Source organism: Monodelphis domestica, chromosome 6 (assembly GCF_027887165.1).
Source record: "Monodelphis domestica isolate mMonDom1 chromosome 6, mMonDom1.pri, whole genome shotgun sequence".
NCBI classification, from domain to species: domain Eukaryota; kingdom Metazoa; phylum Chordata; class Mammalia; order Didelphimorphia; family Didelphidae; genus Monodelphis; species Monodelphis domestica.
In genome coordinates, this window is record NC_077232.1 from 98,237,849 (window position 1) to 98,256,867 (window position 19,019).

A 19,019-nucleotide genomic window follows, 5' to 3' on the forward strand; every position below is an offset into this window, starting at 1 on the left:
GAGGTAGGTACAGCAAGTATGATTAAGTCCATTTTATAAATGATGAAATGGAGGTTCAGGAAGATACTATAATATCACATTGATGTTTTCCCTTGGAACTTTGGTTATTTTGTTGCTATTTTTAAAAATCTACTTGTAAAAAAAATTAAAAGGAAAATATGCTATCATCTATTAGATAGCACATCAGGAGGAAGAGATATCCTGATATATTTTTCATGTTTTGTTTTCAGCAGAGCTAGCTCAGGGTTCTAATGATTTCCCTTTTTGATCTGAGTTTTGAATGAATGAAAAGCCTTGGTGACGCCCATCTCATCCAAGTCATGAAAGCATAGAAACAACCTTGACAAGTCCTGGGTAACAATTACCCAGGCAAGGACAAAGGACAATGGGAAAGAGAAAAGGTGCTACTGCCACTTAGCTTAGAGCTCCCTGTTGAGGAGCTCTATCAAGCTAACTGTCCCCAAGTCTGTGAGCTCCTTGAGAACTTTCTTTTTAAGTCATTCAGGCATGTCTAACTTTTTGTGACTCCATGGATCACACCAGTCCACAGTGTTTTATTGGCAAACATATTGGAGTGGTTTGCCATTTACTTCTCCAGTGTATCAAGGCAGACAAAGGTTAAATGACTTGCCCAGGGTCACACAGCTAATAAGTGTCTGAGGCCAGATTTGAAGTCATATATTTCTGACCCTAGTTCTAGCACTCTATCCACTGGCCCAAGGCAAACAGAGGCTGAGATCTCTACTGCTCTCCTGGAGAATAGGGATTGTTCATTTTTTTCCTTTCTCTTTAATTTCTAGCCCTCACCGCAGCACCCAACACAGAAGTAAGCTTAATAAATAGTTCTAATAGGGGGCATCTGGGTGGCTCAGTGGATTGAGAGCCAGGCCTAGAGATGGGAGGTCCTGGATTCAAATCTGGCCTCAGACACTTCCCAGCTGTGTGACAAGACACTTAACCCCCATTGCCTAGCCCTTACCACTCTTCTGCCTTGGAGTCAATACTCCAAGACAGAAGGTAAGGTTTTTAAATAAATAAATAGTTCTAATAAATTCTAGTTGACCAAATGACAGATTTCTCTGCAGCTTTTCTGTATTACTCATACCTCCTCTGCCATTTTAAACATTGTGTATTTCAGAAAAAAATATTGACATCTTTTTAAGAAATGCTTCTTAATGCCAATTAAAATAGTGTACATTTCTCTCATTTGTGTTTATAGTTAAATAATGTTTGTTTAATCTACTAAATCTGGTAGGGATGAGTGCATGTGTAAAGATGTCAGGTTGCATTTATTGTACTAAACAGGGATTTATTAAGTCAAAATCTGAAGCCCTTAAGTAGTGAGTATATGCCTTGGGACATCTAGTCAATGTGAAGTAGAGGTGAGTGTCCTTTTAATCCATCAGGGCTTGACAGCTCTAGGCACCTAAAAAGGATGTTCAACTTGAGAAGAGGAAGTCTAATATGGTGGGACTTAACAACTGTGTTTGCAAAAGGAAAACAAAGAGGAGGTCATCTGAACCACCTGGAACTCATGACTTCTAATAGCCTGAACTGCTAGCACTGGACATTTTTCACTCTAGAGTAATGAAACCTCACTTGGGTTGTACAGATCAATTCAAACAAATAGTTTCCAAGAGTTTTGAAGTGATTTGTTATGCTAATGAGAAGCCAGCATCATTAAATACAGTCTTTGTGGTTTGAAATAATATCATCTTGAGAGCACTAAATGTGCTTTACCCACTTTAAGGACTTGTTGAGGAGGGAAAATATAAATGTTATAAATTATTTTAAAGGGAAGAAGTTGACTGGAAAATAGATGAAAAGGAATTTGAAACAGAAATTCAAGCAGAAGCAAATGAATTGTTAGAAGAGCTTATGGACGAGTATGAAAAGAAGATGGAGGCATATAGAATGGAATATCAAGAATGGAAAACCTGGAAGAAAGCACAGGTAGGTAGAGGTTTCAACTTTGGACAAGGCTGAACTTTGGCAGTGTGGAGGAGGAAATTTGATGGTGAGTAAATGCAGTGGTGAGTAGGTTTGGCTAAATGGGCTTTCCGTTATCCCCAAAACAAATATAAAATCCTTGAGCATTTTAGGCCCTTCACAAACTGACATTTTGATGTTTTTTTCAGTCTTCTTACTTTTTATTCCCCAGCAACACTGGCCTTCTTATCATTCTTTCTACATAGTATTGTACCTCCTGCCTCCATGACATTGCAATGATGTCCCCTTTGCCTAAAAAGCTTTTCCTCCTCATTTCTATCTCCTACCTTCCCTGACTTTCTTCAAGGATCAGCTCACATCCTACCTTCTCCAAGAAACCATTAGTGGTCCTCCCCATCCTCTCCTACCCTCTAGTCACATAAAAATGGTGCATCCCCTTCTCTCGTGGACCCTATATTCTATGGTCTTTTTTTATATCCTGATTGCTGACCACAAACCTCACTAAACCTGCCATCAGTTAATTGAAAATCATTAGAAGAGTGTAGGCTAAGATACTGACTCCCTTATCCTTATTTCTCTTTACCCATGTTTTTTAAATTATTAGCTCTTTTTTTTTGTTTTTGTCATTTTATTTTATTTTATTTAGAAATTGGTTGGTTTTGCTAAGCTTTTCAAACATTTCTTCCTTTTATGTTTTTCTATTTGAATAAATTTATTTAGTCAACTTAGAACATTATTCCTTGGTTACAATAATCACATTATTTCCCTCCCTCCCCTCCACCCATTCCTCCCATAGCCAACACACAATTTCATTGGGTATTACTTGTGTCCTTGATCAGAACCCATGTTGTTGTTTACACTAGGATGTTCATTTAGAGTCTACATCCCCATTATTAGCTCTTGACATAGAAGGAAGGTGAAAATAAATATTGTTGGGTATAGAGTTTTCACAAGTACTATGTATTTTCTGGATACTACAGCTTATAGGACCCTTTCCTTAAAAGCTGTTCCTCTGTTGATCTTTTGGAGGCTTCTTGGCATCTGCTGCCAGGAATATAATCCTCTTGTGACTAAAAAGCAATGTTGATTCAGTTTTAATTCTTACCTTCTGTCTTAGAACCAATTCTAAGTATTAGTTCCAATGCAGAAGAATGAATGGGCTAGGCAATTAGAGTTAAGCAACTTACCCAGGGTCACACAGCTAGGAAGTAGCTCAATCTAGATTTGAAGTCAGGACTTCCCATCTCGAGGCATCGCTGAACTATCCACTAGCTGCCCTAATATTCATTACTTTTAAATGAATGAGTGAGTGAGTGAGTGAGTGGCAAATGAATGAATATTATTGTTCCTAAAGAATCCTCAGAGAATGATGATGCTGAAAGCATAGCCATTAAAAATTGAATTCAGGGACAATAGAGAAAAAAAGAAGAGATGTATGCTATGAATGCAAAACCTTGATTTAGCTATTGATGCTGAGTAAGCAATACCAAGAACTCTGTTTTCAAGAGTTCTCCCTGGAGGGCACCTAGACTGGATAAGTGCTCTTACCTAGAGCCCCTAATTTCTGGTGTCACGAAAAGCTGAATCTCAAAAGCCATAGTTATAGAACTGGTAAGGAGGACAATAGTGCCATCTTGAGTTCATGTCTAGTAAAATGTTTGTCCATGAGCAGCACAGTTAACTAGAACACTGTGACAGAGGACAAGATCATGGTTTTAAATCCCTCAAAGGCCTTTTAGTTTTATTCTTTCCAAACTGCTGACTAAAATCCTAATCACATCTGGCCATTTTTCACATGGGAACCATTAGTCACAAGGGGAAATAGTGTGGCAAAAACTATCCTGACTCCTAAAAAGACAACCTGAATCAAATAAATGAAACACTACATTTCGGTACAAGTGAAGTAATTCTAAACAGGCTCTTACAATTTATGTATTAAATTCCTATTCAGCAAATGAAAGATACAGTTCACACTCCCTTCCCTTTCTAATTCTCTTCCTTAGTGAACTCTCACGGCTCATATTACATGTGTGTATGTATGTGTATATGTACTGTGGAAATGGAAGAGGAAATATAATAAAACAATGTATATTATGTATAATGGTACATATTTACACAAAATGTTGTGTATATGTAGTGATACGTATTGTACATATTTGTGTTTAATTTTATTGAGTCTTCTATTTCCTTCCCAGTTAGAATAAAGTCCTTGAGGGCAGGACCCTGACATACACTTCTTTACTTTCTGCTGTGTATAGTTCTTGCGTTGCCCAGTGCTAGATCCACAAATAAAGGCCAACAAATAGTTGCTGAGCGGAATGCAGTGTACTAGAATGATTACATAGGATGGTGAAAGTTTCCGTCTCAGCTTTGTAACTTCACTTTCTTTGTGTAGAGGATCAGGAAAAAGAAAAAGAAGACAGAAGAAGAACAAGATGAGGTAGCTGAGGAGTCAGAATATGGTAAGGAACCTGTGAAGCCCACTCCTCCAGAACCTGTTGATAAGTTGGCAATAGAACAACAGGTTAGAGAGAAAGCCTTACACAGCAGGAGGAAACCTGGAGAGCCAATTCTAGTCCCTGAGCTGAGCCTGGCTGGAAGTGTGACACCAAATGAGCTCTGTCCAAGGTAAGAAATTCTCCAACTTTAAAGGAATCGTTGATCCATACCTTTCTTTCGTTTATAACTCTTTAGCCATCCATAAATATAAGTGATGTATGCATATTATAGCCATATCCCACATTGGTCTATATGTAGACTACATCCCTAAAACTAGAGGGCTGAAAGAAGATAGCCAGATAGACACAAATCTTTCTATTCATCTATTTATGTCAGTCATTTTTCAGTCATGGCTGTCTTTGTGGTCCCATTTGGGGTTTTCTTGTCAAAGATACTGGGATATTTGACCATTTCCTTCTCCAGCTCATTTTATAGGTGAGAAAACTGAGGCAAACGGGGTGAAATGACTTGCCCCAGGTCACACAGCTAGTGAGTATCTGAGGCCATATTTGAATTCAGGAATATGTCTTTCTTGATCCCAGGCTCAAAACTCTATCCACTGTGTCACCTTAGCTGACCAAATTTATGTATTCAAAGTGAAAGACAGAGATTCTCTAGACCATCGCTATACTTCTTCCACCAATGCAGATTGCAAATCTTCTCCACTTTAATAAAGAGTGTTCATAAGTTGTTTTGGTCAAAAATCACTCTTGATCTGGTGATCAGCCTGTAGTCTTTGTCTTTAGTTGGCCTGATGCTCAGACAAGAAACAAGACCAATAGTCAATGTCTTTCCAACTTTGTAGGATGTCCCTGAATGGGTGCTCCACTGGAATCGTCCTGTCACTTGAAAATCCCAGAACTAGTTTCCCTACCTCCACCCCAATGATGGAAAATTAGAGCAGGATTTTATTTGGAGGTCTAAAAATCCCCAAATCATTATAATTTATATGCATATATGCACATTTACATGCATACATTGAGAAACAGTGATGTAGTAAATGAAGAACCAACATTAGAGGCTGGAAGATCTGGCTTTATGTCCAGTTTCTGACATGTACTTCTAGGCAAGTTATTTAACTTCTAGGGCTACAAACTAAGCTATATAAAAATTACTAATCTTCATTGGTTAGGAGAATGTCATCATTGAGAGTTTCCACATAAATGAAATTACAAGTCTGGTTGGGGAGGTGTGGCTGTATACACTGAAAAAGGATTATGCTGGATGTTGTTATTGTTTTCCCATTTCTGTCAGAGAGCTTACTATCTGGAAGGGAATTTATCTTGCATCCATTAAGAACTGAAGGAACTAGGAGAATCTGTCCTGGAAAATTTTGGTAATTTTTTGTTAAATGTAATATAAAATATATATATATATTATATATAAATAAAAAATATAAATGTAAAAAAATACATTTACAAAATGTAAAGCATTTTGTAAAATATTTGTAATTCAAATAAGTTTGTTACCTCACTAGAGATATGATCTGTTAGAAGTCTCAATGGATCATTTCAGTCTTTTAGTAGTTTACTAGTGACAACTTTATGTCTCATCAAATATTCATTTACTTTTACATTGTTCTGTAGTGACTTTCTTCCCTTCCATAACCATTTTTAAACAATTATTTATTTTTGAATCCTACACATAAAAAATTAAGCCCTGGCTAGGCATTGGATAATTCTGAGCTACAAATAATATTTCTTAAAATAAACTATCCAAACAACTATACTCATGGGACTCTACGTTTTGGTCTTTTAAGGGAAAGGGTGGGTTCCAATTGTCTACCTTTAAGATTCTTGCTTCAGAAGCATTTAAGAGTCTTTTCCCCTCTCAGGCTGTCTCCCTGAATATTCCATTACCACATCTAGATTTAAAGCATTCATATTAAATTAAGCCAAACCACAAGTAACCACCATCTTTCCCCTTTTCCCAAGTGATTAGTGAAACAGGACACATAAAGGACTTCAGCTGACTCCATAGGATAATTGGGGAATAAACTATTCATTAGCCCCTTGTGTGTGACTTTTGATTATTTTCCATCTAACTAAATTAACTATTCACTAGGATTTGGGGTGACATTTTCTTGCCAATTGGTGCTAAATGCTCATTAATATGTTAATGAAACTGCATCAGAAATTGAATGTGTCTGGGAAAGAGTATGAAAAATGTCAACACTGCCTATCTAGAAACCTCAAACCTAGTTCAGACCTTAATTCTCTAGTTTTAGTGGATCTTTTATCCCCTTTTGTCAACATTCTGGCTTTCTTCAGTGGCATTCTGTGTCAACAGCTGGTTTTGAGAACATCATAAACGTATATAAGGAAACTACAACCTGCCATTTTTGTTTTCCTCTTTTTTTAATCTTTCTATTTGTATGAAAGATGTTTTTATCACCCACATTTTCACGTTTACTCTCCTGGCATACTGCCTAGTAAGCATTTGATTCAATACAACAACCATTTATTAAGCATTTACAATAAGCAAGTTACTATATATAAGTGCTGAGGAGAAATGAGCTTACAGTATACAAAGTTGGCAAGATGGATTCACAGATATCCAAAATATAATGAAGAAATTAATAAGGTCCTGAAAGACATATGAAACATCCAACAAGATAGAGATTGATATTCTAATAAAATGAAAGTTACCTAGGCAGGACTTTTTCTTGTGTTTGTCTTTCTAGCCACAAAACCTAGCACAGTGTCTTTTTTTTTTTTAATTCTCATATGATTTTTAAAAAACTTTCACTTTTCTGGCCAATAACAATTCTAATACAGAAGGGCAAGGGCTACACAAATAAGGTTAAGAGACTTGCCCAAGGTCACACATATAGGAAGCATCTGGGGCTAGATTTGAACCCAGATCCTCCCAACTCTAAGCCTAGCTCTATTCACTGAGCCATCTAGTTACCCTTCATATCTTCTTTCAATGCAAGTAGTAACTCTGTCAACCTCTTCTTTCTATGTTAGAATAATATACTATACTAGGTTCCATCCCAAATGTTCATATGAGCTATTTGTATCCAACTTTGGTAGAGCCTTCTCTAAGTTCATATTGGTCTAATCAGTCAATATACATTGACCCTGACATAATGATTTCATGAATATGAAGAACAACAACCAAGCAAGATACTATACTAGGCTCTACTGGGCATGGTCATTTGGCTCTTTGGGTTGATGGTGATTGTAAATGTGCACCAAAAATAAAATCCCAAATGGTCAGAACTTAAACTGTTTGAGGGGGGGTTGTTTGTTTTTTTTTTCCCTTCAGCTAACATTTTTTAGTTTCTACATATTATTTATATATTTGGCAGATGTTTAGTCTTTATCAAAATTTGTTTTAAACCTGCATGAAAATGTGATTCTAATTTTCTAATTTCCTAATTTTCTAGGGCAGAGATCTTGAGAAGAGAGGACATAAAGAAGCGTTCAGTATTTTTAAAAGTCCTTTTCAACAACAAAGAAGTTTCACGGACAGTCAGTCGCCAAATAGGCATGGACTTCCGAGTTCATTTTGGACAGATTTTCAATTTGCAGATACATAATTGGCCAGAGAGTATAACACTTCAGGTAATAAATTTAATTTTTAGTAAATTGTTCAAGATGTTTTTACAGTTGTGTAATTCTTTTTTTTTTAAGATAGCCTTTATAATGTCTAGAAGATAAATTGGCTGTTGGCTTCTTCAGGTGAAGGCTAAGACTAGGTTGGTTCTAACTCCCAAGATTCTGTGACTCTGCATAGTCTCAAGGGCAGTCTCTCTGCCCTTTTAACAGTATAGGTGGAGTCCATGGGTGTTTCCATGTCTGTGACCTTGGCAGAACACATTCAGGATTTGCTGTAAGAATCATTGGCCCTATCAATTCCATGTAAATGGCTCTGAGAGAAACATTTATTTCAAAATCCTATGGTTTAAGCACTGGGGTTGAATCAGTTTTTCATGGGTAAAAATATGCTACTATCAACTCCTGGCATGGTCATATGTAGAGATAGCCTTAAGAATAGATACTTGTACCACAATTAGAGGGTAATATGATTTTAAATATATTAAGGATGTTCCATTACCCAAAATATTTCCTCAATGGTACCTTTTGTAATTATGCCTGAATGCCAACATTAAAGATATAATCTCTAGTCTTCAAGATTCTCCTACTAAAATGGGGGAAGCTATATAGCTCATTTAGTGAAATGAAAACTAGTACTAGAATCAGAAGACCTAGGATTGATTCCCACCTTTATCATTTAATAGCTGAGGAAGTCACTTCCTCTCTCTGAGCTTTGGTTCCATCTGTAAAACAGAGATAATACCTATATTGATAGGGCTGCTGGAAAGATAAAATATGATAATAGATTTAAGAGCTTTTCATAAACCATGAATTTAATTTATTACTATCATCATAAAAATTCTAATAAAAGAGAGGAAAGTAGTAGCTTTAACTTTAGTAGCTAACTCCTTTGGGAAGATGATAATGGCTAGATGATAGATTGGGCTCCATGGGGAGATGGGCTACACATGAGAGGAGGGAAGGTATGGATGCTCCTCCTTACTTTTTCCCCATCCTTCCCTGTATTCTGACCCTAATCCTCACCAAGCCTGCTGTCAATTTAGTAGAAAGCTGCTAGAAGAAGAGTCTGAAACAAGGCTCTCATTATGACCTTTTATCCTCTAAAGTAGAAGAATATTGTATAACTCAGAAGATTCCAGGAAGATCTATTCCATTGCAAAATCCTGAAGAGGGATAGAACACTAAATCATTTTTTAAATTGATATATTTTGTTTTTATACCATTTTTCTTTTCCAATATATCCCTCTTCTCTTCACCTCCCAGATATGGTAGAACCTTTTTGACTTTACCAAACAGCTTATCAGAGGGTTTATGAGAATTTGTGAGCCCTTCTAAGAGGATCTGTATTACAAGGGCACCCCATTGTACAGAATGAATGTTTTCCTGAAAAGGGGGTTATAAATTGAATTTTCATAAAGTGAATCTTATTTTCAGAATACCACCTTAAAGGAATACTCTAGTGAAACCTTTTTCAAATGATAGTTTTTACAAAATAAAAATCGTACACTTTGATGGGCTGTTTTGACTTTGAACAATACAGTCCTCTTCAATGGACCGCTGATTTCTCATTTCTTAAATAAGAGAACTAGGTAATTTCTAAAATCCTTTCCAGTTCTAAATAAATTATTATGTGGGTGCACGTTTTTAAGCATGTGCTTAAAGAGAAAAGTTGGAAAGTAAATGTTATAATACTGAAAAAAAAAAACTCAATCCCAACTACTACTGTTTCCAGAACACTTTTCCTTCTGCTCTTTTAGCTACCACTCCTTACAGGACTCAACTGGCAGCCAGAGGTCCTGGGAGAAAGGATGAAAAGGAGATATTGGAAGGTACCAAAGACAACCTTCATAAACATTTACCCATAATTAACTGTGGCAATGAGAGTAATTGACTCCTTGATATAAACTGGAAAAACAAATGTGTTTCCATCTTGCCCTTTTCTCTTTCTTCAGACATTCTTTTTATAAATTTTAGTTTATAAAATTAAGATAATTAGGAGTTGAAATTTTTGTTCCCCCACTGTTCCTAACAGTTTAATCAATAATATCAGTACAATACTCAAGAATGTACTTTCATAATCAGAACTCTGCATAATCCTATCATCATAAGTTTTTAAACTTGTATTTAATTTGCAATTGTCTCATCCAAAAAAGAATTTTAAAAGAAAGGAAAATATTCAGAATCTATTCCTCATAGATAAACCTGAGCTCTTTCAAATAATTACAAAGTTTAGGTAATATGATCTTTATTTAGTTTATCAAAATGACATTTTCTCTATGATGTCATGAGTCTGAAATATCTGGCTCAAAGCACTTTTTGGAATACTAGAGTAGGTAGAGTGCTACTGATTAAAACTGGATATTTTCAAAGATGAATCCTAATATTTTCCTCTAAATTTTAAGTAATTAAGAATTCCAATGAACCCTGACTTTTTCAGAAACTTTAAAAAACACAACTCCTTTTTCTCCTACAATGAGTTTTATATGGACCAAAAACATAAAAGAGGAAGGGGAGAATGTCTTAAAGATAAGGAGAAAAAGACATTTTGAGGCAGTTACATTTTGGTAGTACATTTGGAGCATCCAAATTTTCTTTATTGTTAGTATTTTATTTCTTCCTGGCCCCATTGAGTATTGTTAGGAAAACAGTCCCCTCCCTAATCTGTTCCTTTTACTTCCCTTATTGCCATTCACAGAGATGAGGATGGATCTATACCACAGAAGTAAATTGTTTAACTAGTAGGTCAGCTTGGAGAAACAATCAATCTCGTTGCCACTCAATGGAGAGCTTTGATAGGTATAGGCTTGATGTGCTGGAATCTAGTGTCTCAACTCCATTTTTGTGTAGCTTTTTTCAAGCAGAACAATTCAAATGGTGGATCCTATTCTTTCCTGTAATGCTGTTAAGATGAATAATCTAGCTCTAATAATGAACAGTTTAAAGAAGGCAATTGTTTTCTTTTAAACGGTCAATTCCCAGTTATTGTACTTGTTTGGAATGGCATGGAGGGGATACAATCTTACACTGGATGTTGATTTAAATTGTCTCTAAACTCAAAATTTAAAAATTGTTTCTAAATTTCCTTTCCAAAAGACCCTATGAGTCAACACTTGAGTGCACCAAATTTATGCTACCAAAAATAAACTCCAAAATATGTTAGCAAAGATGTAAGATTCTATTTATTCTTTAGGAGATATAATATCTCCATAAAGCAAGCCCTGAAAAGAAATGATAATTTTATGAGACTAAAGACCATCCACATTAGAAAGCCATTTTAATGAATGAATCTGTACCCAGTAAATCAGCTTATGTTGTTTTTTCTTATGTTCTAAATCTGAAGCTTTCTACTAATAGGCCTTAAAGTAGATTTGGGGATCTTGCAATGTCAAAAGACTCAGCCCAAATAGGATCTTAGGGTGCTGACTCTGCATGATTCTGACTGCAACTGATGACAAAGATCATTCTGTATAGCTTTTGGTTCTACAAAGCTTTGATAAACACATTTGCAGATAATCATTAATGTTTCCTCCCATTCCTCCCCTGCAGAGGGAAAGATGACCAGAGGAAGACCAAGGATAGCCCATGAAGACCAGATAGAAAGGCTAGAATGAAGAGAGGGAAGCACAGCAAAGATATGAAAGTAAGGCAACAGATAGTAAGGATTATAGCCTTTGCAACAGAAACAAGTCTCAATTGAAAAGACAAAAAAAAAGAGTTGAGAAAGAAAATAATGACTTTTCCTTCCCTCTGTCTGACCATTTTCCTGTTCTTTATTAATGAAAATGTTGGATGACCTACTATTTTTATTTACTCCTTTGTAATCTTAAAAATACCATCCATTTCTTTGTTCATTCATTCACCAAATATTTGTGACCCCACCTAAAAAAAAAAACTCAGCTAGCAATGTTTTGTACTTTCTAATATACTGATCGCATATCATATATGTATATAACTTTAGATGATGTCCCAGGTCTCTCATCCCCTTCTTATACCATATGCTCCATGAGGACATGGACCATTTGAATTTTGTATTTATCTATTTATCGTAACGTGTGGAATTTCCCTAACTCTTTGCACAGTGCCTCAAACACAGGAGGTGTTTAATAATAAAAAAATTTTTTTGTTGGCTTGAATTTGTTGAATGTATTAACCTCTATTATATACAATGCCAAAAAAATTCTAGATGAGATATGAAAATAATTAAGGCATGATGATTGCCCTCAGAGATCTTAAAATCTAATTGGCATATGTGTAAATATGTAATAGCTATGAAGCTATGGAATATGATGGGAGCTACAAAATGCCATGTAAAGTCTAAGGAAGAAAAGATCCACTAACATAAGAGTTGAGGTAGTAGAGAAGTAGTTTGGTGCAGTGGTAAGAGCCAGGAGACTTGGAGATTTCAGTCCTGGCTCTGCCACTCATTGCCTTAGTGAACAAGGGCAAATTCTGTCCCTTATAAGTCTAAGGTTTTTCCTCTACAGAATAAGACTATTGAATTTATTGAGTAGAGGTCTCTTTCATGTCTAAATTTATAATCCTTCATTAATCATTGGCATGTGAATATTCTACAGCACATACTTCTGCACATGAAAGGTTGCATGTTTCATAATATTGAATCTATTAGCAAGCTGTCACAATTAGAATGTTTATTTTATTTAGAATAACTTTTTTAAACTGATTATTTAAAATGTGATGAAATAATATTTGCATGAAAAGATAAAGTTGCAATATTTCTCAGATCTACTTGTACATAGTTTAGGATAGCTGGCCCAAATTCTAGGACCTAAATTGTGTAGCATCTTTTTAGAAAATAAAAATTAATTAAAGTTTTAAACTTGGCTAGATACTAAAGCTTTCCATGGGGATTTAATAACTGATCATGGAGTGTAGTGGATTCATGGAATAATTTGTAATGACAAGTTACAGATGAAATTAATTTGGGGGGATATTGCATTTCAGTTCTCAGGGAATATTTATCTACATCAGGAAAGTAATACACTCTTTGGAAAATGTCCATACAATTGCTAGCTTGGAATTAGGAAATGTTTTGGGAATTGCTGGCAGTTTTAGAAGAAAAAGTGATGATACCCTATGAAGTGCATATGACTAAGGCCAAGGCTATCACATATTAACCTTAATGTTTAATCCATTTTGAACAAATTCACAGATTCTAAATCTAATGAATTAATTGATTAATCAACTCTTATTTCATTTAAAATGTTTGATTAGTCCAAATGCTTACTATGTGGCAAACATAGTGCAAGGGGAAGATACAAGGGATGTCTAATATTTGTTCTGTAAGTTTTTCTTTAGTTTTTTTCATGTAACAAGCATTCATTTTCTCTCCAGTCCAACCACCAACTAAAAGAAAAAAGAAAAAAAAAGGAAACCTTCATAGCAAGAATGTATAGACAAGCAAAACAAAATCCCATATTGATCATGTCTGAAAATAGATCTCTCATTCCAAATCGCTAAACTTTTTAAGAATTAATTGTCTATTTGGGAGAAACATTTAATTCAACAAGCATCAATAACTACTGGTCATGAGTCATTTAGAAATCAATATAAAGTAATGGGCAAGATACAGGAAAAGAATGACTATTGCAATAATCCAGGCATAAGGTAATGAGGGCTGCACCAGGGTAGTGGTATCTAACTGATTCATGTCCAGAGAGTTATTGATACTTGTTGAATTAAATGTTTTCCCCCAACTAGACTATAACTTTCTTAACCAAGTTTAGAGATCCATAATGCAGGGCAAGATAACAAGGAAAAAACTGGAAATAGGAAAATAAATTAGGTACACTGTGAAAGTAATTAAGACATGAGATTGTCTATTAGGATGGTAGCCCAAGACACAGAAAATCAAAAGAAATCTAGGTGACATGACAAAGAAAATTGAATGGACTGGGTGAAAGTTTGGATATGGAGAGAAAAAAAAATCTAACAACAAATACCATGTCATGGTTTTAAGACCGGGATAACAGTGGTACCATTGCAGAGACTCAGGAAGTAGGACAGGGTTGAGCTTCGGGGTATTACAAGCTCCTGAGCAGCAAGGTCTGAAAAGTAATTCTTGGTTTTCTCATTTCCTTATAAAGTAAGTCCTTTGCTTATTGCAACACTAAAATTTGGCCTAGAAATCAAAATGTCTTATGATGATTACCTCTATTTCTTAACTTGTCACCCACATTTATGACTTTGACCCCAGATGCATCTTTAAGGCGCTCAAGAATGAGCATCTAATATTGTGCATCTCCTCCACTCTTTAGAAACATAAATTCTCCTTAATAATAAACATGATTGGTTTTTATGCTGCCGCCATGGGGAAAGAGAAATGGAAACTTCCATTTTAACCCAGTTGGCATTTTCTACTACTTTATCGTTTTAATTTCTCCTCCCTTGGTCTCTCTGGATTTCTCTGGCTCATCCTTGGAGTTGAGGAGAGGAGAAAAAAGTATAATTAGTTGGACAGATATGCCATCTAACTCTCTCCTAGCTGACTCAATTATTGTTTGCTTGTGGAAATAACCCATGTTCCATTAAGACAAACTTTATGTGAGGTAAACATTTGAAGATATTAACCTAAGAAAGTAATTTGTCATTCTTGTTTTGGCTATACTAGGCAAATGAGCTGTCAATAACTTGGGTTGTTGAAAGATATGAATGTGGGGTAAGGAGGATTGTGAATAGGGACCCATGTTTGAGCCAGGAAGTTTTGTGACAGAAAATATTTGAGTAAGATTTTACTGGAAGCTGGGTATGGAATGGGTTGGAGTGAAGAAAACTGAAGGAAGAAGAATCAGTTGAGAGGCTAGCATCCCAGAATATTATGATAATGGCCTGGACTAAAAGAGTGGCTATAGAAATGGAAAGAAAGAATAAAATGAATGAGCACACCAAGAATGGATAAGCTGCAAGATGTGATCCTTATCTAGGTGTAAATAGGGTGAAAGTAATGTGTCCAAACTAAGATATGTTCTCTGCTCTCAGAGAACCTGGCACTTTCATGTGACTGTAAATACTTTGAATTGCATGGATACTAAGTCAAAAGCTAAAAATGCAGATAGCCTATAAATCATTCTACAAGGATGGGATCTCTCTCATGAAATACATATTAGTTACATAAGTTTTATAAGCAAAATTAAAAAAAAACTATAGAAGTAAAATTCTGAAGTCTTTTTTAATTAGGGAAAGAAACATAATGTGAATAAATAATTTCCCTAGAATCTTATGTTGGGTTATAGTAATTCATTTCCCCAAACAATAAAAGCAGGCAATACTTAAGTATTAAATTAAAACAAGCATTTTTCATTTCTAAATATAAAGGAGAAAATTAAGAATACAACCGTATCATTTCAACTTCCTTGAATTTGATGATTGCTATTCTGATTTCTCATCTACCTTGCTTTTTGTAACAGATTACTTTCCCAAAAATTTGAACATAAATTAAAAGATATTTCCTTATTCATATTATGATAGAGACAATCTCATAGAAAACATTGTGGTTCTGAAATATAATACAAGTCTTACAAAGGAGTACAATAACATTTTAAAGCACCTATGCTATCCCAATGCCTTATCACAGGGTAGAGGTGACTCAGTTTTGGAAGACTTGCTCTTTGTTCACCTATACTCCAAATATATAGGGTGAAATATACCCTCCAACAAATCGTACCAAACTGAAAAAATTTCAGATACAAGTCAACTAATAGACTATATGTCTGTGGTCCAAGGACTTACCTAGATAAGTTCAGAGAAGCCAGTGGTTGGCCAGTGGAGATGAAGCTTATTGGCCATAGCCCCTGAGACAATCTATTAAAGACAATAAAGAGTTTTATGTACATGTATAGAGGAAATACTAATATCAATAGAACCATGGATTCCTGAAAGACCAAAACAGGTTCGTTTTCTATTCTTAATAATGCTCAGATAAAAATACCTTGATTAAATTTGACCACTACAACCAATGAGACAGTAAAGCAAAATAACATGAAAACCTTGTGGTAGTGGTTCATGTTCTTTGGCACTGGAGGTCAGCCTAACTTTTCAGGGCTGAGATAAAAGGGTGAAAATACGCATCATTCAGTCTTCCAGAATCACTTACTATGTACCAAACAGCATGGTAGTCACTACGTAACATACAAAAGAAGAATGAGATTGTGTCTCTCCTCATAGAGCTTATAGACTAGGTGAAGAGTCAGAACTAATGTAAATGGTAAACATTCTAATAGCTTAAAGCAGCACTAAGACTATTATAACATTTTGTATACTTAACTTGATTGAGCAGTGTGTGCCTTCTTTGAAATAAAAACCCCCTAATTTGGGAAATCTCTTCATACACCCTTAGAAGCCAGAATTTCAGAAAGGTAACCTTTTGTACTGCACATTTAGCCTTTTATACAGCCATATTTGCTGCTGGAGGAATATTGTCAAGCAATTGTTTGAGCTGTAGGGTGCATGTGTTTTAGCAGGACCATAGGCAAACCACTAGCTTTCCCTGAGCCTCAGTTTCCTAATCTGTAAGATGGTGACAATAATACCTATAGCCCCTCCATTAAAGTTGTCATGATATACAAATGAGGTTATGAATATAAACACTTTGCAAAATTTAAAGTCTGTTATTGTTTACCATCATCATTATCACTCAGGCAAGGAGTCAGGAGAGTTCAGTCAGTATAAGCTGCCTTGATTGCCTCTGATCAGTCTAGCTTAATCACTATCTAACTCTGAGACTCTGAGTTAAATTATACCTCCAAATGTCTCAATTTTTTTTCTCCTATTAGAGATAGTAACACTTTCCCTTCCACATTTTAAAATGGTTATGAAGATAAAAGAATGACCAGACAAGGAGATACTTTTGAAAAGCTATTCTACATAATTCTACATAATAAAGATAATCATACTAAGGAAGCCATGACCATAGGTCTTTCTCTTTAATAAACAGCCACAGGTAAGAGCTCAGTGGACTTAGAGCCAGGCCAAGAGATGGAGTGGGTGGGGGGGGTTGCTGGGTTCAAATCTGACCTCAGACAATTTCTAGCTGGGTGACCCTGGGCAAGTCACTTAACTGCCATTGCCTAGCCCTTACTGCTCTTCTGCCTGGGAACCAATATACAATATTGATTCTAAGATGAAAGATCAGGATTTAAATAAATAAAATAAATAAATGAATATAACTTCAACAGAAGAGTTCCAGCAGTGAGAATCTTCTGACTGATTTCCTGCTATACTTATTTGAAACCCAGGTAGGATGTTACCCCCTTTATCTGTGCAGGCAGATACCAAGGAGCCTTTAAGTATTTCATATAACTTCAGGGAGGAGGTATCTGATAAGAAAGAATTTCTAGAAAGAGGTCAAAGAATATGATCCCATTCTGCTTAACATTCAAACTATGAAGACTTGACGGCATCAACCATTGCCAAATCCTTAATAGTTTCAATGCAAATGTTAGTGTATGCTATTTAGTCTTTATTGCATTTCAATCATTTGCCTTTCCCCTCAGAAATTATTGATTTAAATTAATTGGCTCTTTTAGACTAGAGTTAGGAAAAAACCTTAATAAATTTTTCAATTGAATTTCTGAATTCATTAATTTTCCTGTTCCCTGTGGCAAGAAAGAGGAGACCATTTTCCATAACTACAATTGTGTTGCAAATGCTGTTTACTGGCCTATACTACATACTTTTTAAAGGAAAAGGCATATATAGAATGACATGCTGATACCATGTTATTCATGTAAGATACATCAACCTACAGGATCCTTCATTTAGTTGGTTACAATTCACATGGTGGAATCAGAACTTACCTCTTTTTTGTAATTTTTTTTCAAATCATTAAGCATTCTTTTTCTTTGTACTTGCCTCCTCACCCCACCGTCTTGGGGTGCACAACAAAAACAAAAACAAAACCCTTATAATAAATAGGCAAAACCAAGCACAACAAATTTCCATATTGGTCATATCTAAAAATATGTCTCCTTCTGCCTTTTTAGTCAATCACCTCTCTGTCAGTAGCATGCATCTTAATCAGCCCTCTGAAATCATGACTGAGCTGAGCAGAATTCATCTCTTCTATTGTTAGCATCTGCTGTTTTTACTTTTAACTAAATGCTGTGTTTTTTAAAATTCAAATATAGCATTATAATCCTGTTGTTTTCTCAAGATTTCGTAATTCATAGCTTAACAAAAGAATAATCCAGTAAACCATACAGTCTCATTGTTTTGTGTATTTAACATATATTTAATCTTTCCCCCCTTTCTTATATTAACAAATCGTATATGAATTTTCATATGTATACAAGGGAATATTCTCCTTAATGGTACATTCTTTATTTGTCTATGGTTCATTAACTCCATTAGTTAAAACATCCCAGTAGTAATGGCAAAGTCATGGGTTCAGACCTCACATGAGCCAGGTAGATTGGCTCTATTCCATCATCCCAAACTATTCTTGTGAGCCAGGTCAGCTGCTTTGAAAATATATTACTACAAGAGGAACCAGATGGAGAAAGCACAAATGTATTCCTACTACCAGGAGAAGAACAGAAAGCAGGTAAGTATCTGACTAGGAAAGAAAAGGGACCTGTCAGTACTACTGTCTTGCATAAAGGATGATCTATATTATTATTATTGCCTTTATTTTGGATTGTTTTTTTTACCTGACTTTAGGTCTATGAAACAGTTGGCTATGGCAGCACTATTTTGTTAGCAGAAGTCTTTTTACCCATCCCTGAAACAACAGTGTTCACTGGAAGAGCCTCTATTGAAGAAACTGAATTTAGCAGCAATCAGCATGTGACACTGGACCATGAGGGAGTCGGAAGTGGTACAAAGAGCTATTTATCTTTAATATTTCTTAGTTATATTTTATCATTTTATCATTTGGCATGCTTCCTTAACTCCTAGACAATTGCATGGTGACCAAACTGGCATTAAAGATTTTGGAATGTTCGTTTTACTAACCAGTGGACTTTGAGAACAGATTTCTAAAAGAGACAAAAC

General features: G+C 35.4%; 1 protein-coding gene across 2 annotated transcripts in view; it reads left to right on the plus strand.

Moving 5' to 3' along the window:
• Positions 1-19,019, plus strand: part of CC2D2A (coiled-coil and C2 domain containing 2A) — a 144,654-nt gene that overhangs the window by 64,319 nt on the left and 61,316 nt on the right. For both annotated transcript variants that reach the window (XM_007496714.3, XM_007496716.3), the window contains 4 exons: positions 1,797-1,953; positions 4,346-4,578; positions 7,841-8,018; positions 18,687-18,843. In XM_007496714.3, the coding sequence (XP_007496776.2) occupies positions 1,797-1,953; positions 4,346-4,578; positions 7,841-8,018; positions 18,687-18,843 (725 nt within the window). The remainder of the gene's footprint in view (positions 1-1,796; positions 1,954-4,345; positions 4,579-7,840; positions 8,019-18,686; positions 18,844-19,019) is intronic.